Below are 7,851 nucleotides of genomic sequence, written 5' to 3' on the forward strand. Positions count from 1 at the left end.
GTGGGAGGCAGTGATGGAGGTGATGGGCAATGATGGTGGTGGGGGAGGCAATGATGGAGGTGATGATGGAGGTCATGAATTGGACAATGATGGTGGGGGAGGAGGCAATGATGCAGGTGGTGGAATGGGCAGTGATGGAGGTGGTTGGGGAGAATGATAGGGGTGGTGGGGGAGAAGGCAATGATGGAGGGGGTGATGAGGAAAATGATGGGGGTGGAGAGGGCTGCATTATACTTTATGAGGGGGCTACATTATATTCTGTGGGGGGACTGCATTTTAAGGATTCCGGACTTCCCTTGTTCCTGTTCACCCTGATCCAAGATGGAGTCTTGGATCTCACCCTGTCATGGAACGTCCTGTCTGTCCTGATTATTTAAGTCCGAGTCATGTGGTGTTCTGTGCTTCAGTATTTTGTGCTGCTGGCTCCAGAGCTTCTGCCTGTGTTCTGGGGAACTCCCTGCTTCAGCTGCTCACTACTCGGCAGTCTGCCTTGCCCCTTTGAGCTGCATCTCACCTCTGGAACTGCTGCGACTGGCAGCATACCTGTGGAAGGATTTCCCTTGTTTGCTAAGCTTTTCCCAGTGTTGTGCCTCTTTGCACAACCACACCAGGTGAGCAAGATTCCAGTGTTGCTTTTCTCACAAAGAGCGTTTTGTACTTATCTACTATGCTTAGATAGCGCTCTCCCTCTTTTTCCCTTCATCCTCTTTCACCAGGACTTCATGCTCAATGCACCACCTGCATATTATTGAACTTCCACAAACAAGTGCTGTGCGCAAGTGGGATCAAGTTTTGCTGGATTTCCTCGTTAAGTACTGTGTGCATTTCTACTTCACTTCTGCTGGATTCCCTAGTTTAAGTACTGTGTGCATTTCCACTAAACCTACTGGACTTCCTTGTCAAGTGTCTTGTTTGCCCCCTCGTCATATCCTTGCTGGACTGGTTCATATTAGCGGTTGCGTCCCGCAATCCACTGTGCTGTGATTTACTATATTGTGCTGAGCACCTCGTTACAATTGCAGGAATATCTGTGTTAGTTTGGTTTGCATTTCTGTTTTGTTTAAATACATCTTTTACTGCAGCTTTGCTCTCAGACTGGTTTTATCCCACGCTATCAGATTCCTTAGTACCTATATATTGTTACAGCATTATTCTCAGGGGACTGCATTATATTATGGGGAGCTACATCATACTATGTGAGGGGGCTACAGTATACTCTATGGGGGAGATGCATTATATTCTGTGGTGGGGCTGCATTCTCACAGTTGACTACATTATATTCTCTGGTGGCTACATTATACTATATGAGGGGGCTGTATTATAAGTGCAGCGCCCCAGAGTCCTGGTCGTTGCAGTAATGTCACTCTCCCACCAGGGGGAGTGATGGTACTAAAAGAGTTCACCTGACCAGGTATCAGTCACACACTACACTTCACACTCCGGCCACCAGGGGGAGCAAAAGGTTCTATCTATTAGGCCACTCCTCACACTCGGGTAAAACTGGGGGTTGGATAGGAAGTTGTGAAGAAGCTGACTGGGTGAGACCCAGAGAAGACCTGTCAGGCAGACAGGAAGAGAAGGAGGAACATCTGAGCTGCAGACAGAGGTCCCTGTCAGGGGTGGGATCCTGGCAGAGACTTAGCAAGAGATAGAACGTTACGGAGCTGCGCCTGCACCTCATTGCGGCAGCATCCTAAGGAAGGACAAGAAGCGAAGTATATTGTGGAGAAGTGGGAAACGAGATCACCGCACAAGGAGATAATACCAGGAGGAGTCGTGCCTTAAGATCGGCAACATCCTTCTGAGGCGCGTAGCCGGTGGCCGGAACACCAAGGGAGTAATAGGCTCTACGCATTACTTCAAACAACGGCAGGACAGTTAATTCCAAGTTGGCTGCCCAACCTTTAACCTAATGAAGACAATGGAGGCAAATTGTGGGAGAGGGGCGTCACTAGGGTCCCTATAAAATAGCTCCAGGCCTACCCCGTCATACGGGTCGTCCTAGCCATACTATCTGGGGGACGGAGAGAGAACATCAGAAACATACACGACAGTTGTGAGGACTATCCCGTGGTGCTCAGCAGGGAGGAACTACAACACCCAGGCGCTAGTAGGAAGGCTACTGATTTCCACCTGCAAAGGGAACTCTGGATGTGCCTTCGGACCGGCCGGACTCAGCCAGCCCTGTGAACAGTGCCCTGGACTGCGGACGCTGAAGTCCTCAGTAAGGCTACTTTCACACTAGCGTTAACTGCAAACCGTCACAAATCGTCTTTTTTCAGAAAAAAACGGATGCGTCAAAAGTGAAAAACGTATGCAACGCATACAGCATTTCGACGGATCCGTCGCAAATCCGCTAAACGGTTCCGTCGAAATACTGGATGCGTTGCATCCGTTTTTACGACGGATCCGTTTTTAAAATGGGAGGCTCCCAAATTTGATTGGCTACTGGAAAATATGGAAAACTATATAGTGACTGTTTTTACAGCCCATCTTTGAGGGTTTTAGTTTAGTGGCAGAGATGGAAGGTGTACTTGGTAGGATTGCGAGTTTGGTAACTGACGTTATATTTGAGACGAATCGCCTGGATATCATAGTGCGGGAGAAGGAGGCGGCAGCAGAAAGACGGAGGATGCTTCTGCAGCAACGGAGACGACTCTGGATACATCCGATAAATGAACTGCGGATGACCCGGGGTGTCCAGTCCACTCTGTACCTGGAGTTGCGGCACAACCCAGACAAATTCTACAATTACGTACGGATGAGGATGGAACATTTTGACTATTTGCTTGAAAAACTAGGGGATGTCATCCAAAGGCAGGACACACGGATGAGGCTTGCCATCACACCGGCGGAGCGGCTGATGGTGACCCTGCGGTAAGCCTCTTTTTTTAATGTCATTGCTCATATTGAATGTCATATAACATACTGCAGAAAATACTGCGCTGAAACATTGTGTTGCATTTTCTGCAGAATGTGTTTTTTTTTTTTTTTGTGGACATTCCACTGCTTTTTTTTTTTTATGTCATTGCTCATATTTAATGTTATATTACATGCTGCAGACAATACTGCGCTGACACATTGCGTACCATTTTCTGCAGCATGTAATTTTTGTATTGTTTGAGGCCATTCCACTATTTTACACCTGTTTCATGCAGGTTTTATTGTGCGTCCCGTCCTAAAAAAAATTTCACCGTGCCATTTATTGAAACTTTACCAGGAAACCAAAAAAATCAAAATGTTGTTGGCCTGTGCAATTTTTTCTAACTTTTTTTTTTTTTTTTTCTACAGCTTCCTTGCTACGGGTGAATCTCTGACTTCGCTCCATTACCAATTCCGGCTGGGCATTTCCACTATTTCCGGAATAGTGAAGGAGACATGTCGGGCTATTTGGGACACTTTACAGCCGGAGTATATCCCCCAACCATCAATGGACATCTGGTTGAGAAGTGCAGAACAGTTAGAGCAAATGTGCCATTTCCCAAATTGTGTTGGTGCCGTTGACGGGAAACGCATAAGGATTGCTATACCGGCAGGAACAGGCTCTGAGTACTACAATTACAAGAAATACTTCTCCATCGTACTCATGGCTATAGCAGACGCCAACTGCAAGTTCCTGGCTGTGGACATAGGAGCCTATGGCCGGTCCAACGATTCTCAAGTTTTTAAAAACTCTCCAATGGGCCGTTGCCTGTATGGAGAGACATACGATTTCCCGCCAGCCAGACCACTCCCGGGAACAAGTGAACCAGCCATGGAATATGTTTGTGTAGGTGATGAAGCGTTTCAACTCTCGCCGCACCTACTCAAACCTTATGGTAGCCGTGACTTAAACCGTACCAACGGGTATTTAATTACCGCCTTACTAGAGCAAGAAGAGTAGTCGAGTGTACTTTTGGTATATTGACGGCAAAGTGGAGAGTTCTGCTGACGGCAATCAAACTGCAAACCAAAACTGTAGACGAGGTTGTTAAGGCATGTGTGGTGCTCCATAACTTTGTCCTTTCAAAGGAGCCCGTTTCCTTGGATGACGAAGAATTGGAGACAACCTTGTGGGATTACCGCAGCAGCTCTGTTCGCTCCACAGGTTCTGTTACCAGGATGAGGGACCAGTTTGCGGATTATTTTGTGTCACCTGTTGGGCGGATTCCATGGCAAGACATCATTGTGTGACATGTTTTTCATGGGTTTACATGAGACTGAGGATAAAGAAAGAATGCGGCACTCACCCGGTTTCTTCCACTGTAGTTCATTCTTTATTGAGCGTGGCAATCCATGTTAAACACGGCACAATACAGGCAAAGGCATGAGGAGGGAGCAGTGGGGGAGTGTGCAGAGACAAGACGGACGACGGCCGTTTCACGCTCAGGCGCTTCTACGGGTCCATGTGAGTTGTGCTTATGATGTCAGTTCCTTTAGTAGGGTTAGACACCAGACATATAACATGTGCAATCAATTAAAACAATTAAAAACAACAACAAACTTTTATCTCTGCATTCTATGCGGATTACAGGAAGACTGCCATATCCAATTTGTCATTAAGCCCCCAGGGACCTTGTGCGTTTGTTCTTAAGATCCAACGAGCTTCGCGCTGTAGCAAAAGCTTATTGTGATCACCGCCTTGCTGAGGGGATTTAACTATCTCTAGCCCAGCAAAGCTCAGTGAGCTTGGATCACCGCCATGCATTTCTTGTATATGCTTGACTAAACGCACTCTTCCCTTCCCTGTGAGAATGGAGTTGAAGTGCTCCCGGAATCGTACCATTAGGGGCCTAATTGTCTTCCCGATGTAAAATTGGTTACAAGGACAGAAAATTACATATACCAAAAATTTACTTTTACAGGTTATAAAGTCTCTCACTGTGTGATGTATCGTACCAATTTTTAGAGGGTTATCAATTTTGTGTAGATGACACATGTTGCACCCACCACATTTAAAGTTGCCCTGCGGAAGGGATTTTTTCATCCAGTTGTTGTTACTAATCGTAAGGCGATTTTTTTACCACCAAGTCTCCTATATTGACTGAACGTTTATAAGCAAAACGAGGGGTGCATACTGGTAAATTTCTGAAATCTGAATCGTTACTGATTATATGCCAATTTCTATGAATACAAAAATAGGGAAAAAGGAAAAAATGGGAAGAAAATAAGTCAGCTCACCAATCCCTCAACAGTGCAATGATGTCCACGCACGGAGCCGCCTTGGTCAAGGGCGTAGTCCAGAGCCAGCAATGAAAAAGAAAAAATCTTTAATCTCTCCTTTACTTTTAATACCTCCAAGACTTCTATCAACTATTTGGATATTTCCTTATCAGTAAATGAAAATACTAACTTAGTTGCTGTTTCCCCTTATAGAAAATCTACTGACAGCAACTCCATTTTGGAGGCACACTCTTGTCACCCAAAACATGTCATTAAGAATATACCAGTGGGTGAATTGATCAGGCTCAAAAGAAATTGTAGTTCATCTGCACAATTCACACAGGAAACTGAGTCTGCAGTTTTCAGACTTAAAGATCGCGGTTATCCTAATTGGATGCTACACAGAGCAAAATCAGTGACAAAAGACATTGATAGGAAGTCTTTATTATGGAGTGATAATGAGGATCCAGGGTCTCTTTCTATGAACCCCAACGAGAATAATAATAAAATTAAAAAAATTAAAAGAAAAAGGTTTAATGAGACTAAACACACAGAGTCTGCCTCTCACTCTCTGAGTACGATAAATTTTTCCACAGTTTATAGTCCGCAGTATGCAGAAATAATTCAAATTGTGAAAAAGTATGTTCCTATTTTATACAATGATGTGAAGCTAGCACATATTTTAGATCGTACTCACATACGATATCTTGCCAAAAAAGCACCTTCCTTACGTGACATCCTATCTCCTAGTCTCTATCTCAATAGTAAATTGACTGCAGGAAATAGTGCCTGGTTAACATATAAGGGTTTTTTTAAATGTGGTCACCACCCGTGTAAAACGTGTAATTTCGTAAGAAAAACTACTAGTTTCACCTCTAGTGTGACAGGCATTACTTATCCAATTAGAACGCACATGAATTGCAACTCAGAAGGTGTCATTTATTTGATAGAATGCGATTTATGTAAACTGCAATATGTGGGCTGCACAGTGGGCCCTTTAAAAAGAAGGTTTTGTAAGCATATCTCAGAATCTGCACTTAATAATACATCACATAACATTTCTGCAGTCTCTCATCACTGCAAAACAATCCATGCAGGTAACACCAGCATGATTAAAGTGACTGCTATTGAAAAAGTGCATAAACCCCCTAGAGGTGGTGATCATAGACGTAAGATATTAAATCGTGAATCCTTTTGGATATTTTCTCTACAGTCAAGGGTGCCCTTAGGGCTGAACAAACGTCTTGATCTCATTTTGCAGTTAGATTAATGTAATAATCTCATGTCTTTAATATAAATATATAATTTTTTTTTTTTTTTTTTTTTTAATTTATTTTTTTATTTTTTTTTTTCCTGTGTTTTTTTATTTATTTATTTTTTTTCCTGTGTTTTTGTTTTTTTTTTTTTTTTTATATAAGAAGGTGATATTTAATATTGTACACACTGTGAAATGGTTCTATTATTCCAGCTAATGTAATTTTTTGATACACCGATGTGGTTCTTTTTTCATGGATATGTCTTTCTCTTTTGCGGTTCACAGGGGGTTAATATAATGAATGTTCTGATTGCCCACCTGAGTTTTAATCTAAGCACTTGCTGTTTTAGTGTTCTGTGTTGTATAAAATGTTAATATGTGGTTCCATTTTCATGCCATGACTAAGACCTGATGGTCGAAACGCGTCGGCGTTGACCACCTGGGACCCCCATCTCTCTTTTTTGCAAACGTTTGCATTTTAAAGTGTTTCTAATAAATTGACTTTTAGAAGATCCATGCTGGAGATTTTTTCTTTTTAATTTCTACGAATGGCTGCGTGGATTTCATTATTAAGGGGACTATGTTTGAATGTAAAATTAAAAATACCGTTTTTATTGTGGCTATCCCCCCTATTTGATTTTTTTCGATTTTTTTCGTGCCGTTACTTCCCTTTCTCAATAGGTCCATTTGGGATAACTTAGCCGCCCGTGATTCTGCTTGTTGCAGGACATGAGTTGGATAACCCCTATTTTTAAACCGCAGCTTTAAATCCTGTATTTGGTGTTGATAGCTATCCTCACAATTATTGATTTTCCTCAATCTTACCATCTGGCTGTAAGGAATGCTGTTTAAAGTATGGTTTGGGTGAGCACTCTGAAAATGAAGAACATTGTTAGTTGCGGTTGTTTTTCTATGAACACTCGTTTTTAATAATCCCTCCCTGATTTCTATTTTCACATCAAGAAACTCTAGCTCCTTGTCGCTATAAACAGACGTGAATCTCATATTCTCATTGTTATTTTCATTCAAAAATGCCACAAAATTATTAAAGGTTTGCTCACCCCCATCCCACACGATAAAAACATCATCCGCAAACCGAAGGTATAGACGAATGTGTTTCAGTTATGGGTTTTGGAATCCGGTGACGTGCTTCTCCTCGAACGCTGCGAGAAACAGGTTCGTGAAAACGCACGCCACTGGAGTACCCATCGCGGTACCAACCTTTTGGCTGTAACACTTGTCCAAAAATTTGAAAGCATTATTAGATAACACAAAATCTAATCTTCTTGTGTTTTCGCGAACCTGTTTCTCGCAGCGTTCGAGGAGAAGCACGTCACCGGATCCCAAAACCCATATCTGAAACACATTCGTCTATACCTTCGGTTTGCGGATTATGTTTTTATCGTGTGGGATGGGGGTGAGCAAACCTTTAATTATTTTGTGGCATTTTTGAA

General features: G+C 42.9%; 1 protein-coding gene across 1 annotated transcript in view; it reads right to left on the bottom strand.

The window, feature by feature from the left end:
* LOC143806488 (microtubule-associated serine/threonine-protein kinase 3-like) overlaps positions 1 to 4,389 on the bottom strand; it is a 30,455-nt gene extending 26,066 nt beyond the window's left edge. The window contains exon 1 of the mRNA XM_077287083.1: positions 4,230 to 4,389. Coding sequence (XP_077143198.1) covers positions 4,230 to 4,253 — 24 coding nt within the window. The 5' untranslated portion in view covers positions 4,254 to 4,389. The remainder of the gene's footprint in view (positions 1 to 4,229) is intronic.
* Between the last annotated feature and the right edge of the window lie 3,462 nt (positions 4,390 to 7,851).

The sequence above is a fragment of the Ranitomeya variabilis genome, chromosome 2 (assembly GCF_051348905.1).
Source record: "Ranitomeya variabilis isolate aRanVar5 chromosome 2, aRanVar5.hap1, whole genome shotgun sequence".
Lineage (NCBI taxonomy): Eukaryota > Metazoa > Chordata > Amphibia > Anura > Dendrobatidae > Ranitomeya > Ranitomeya variabilis.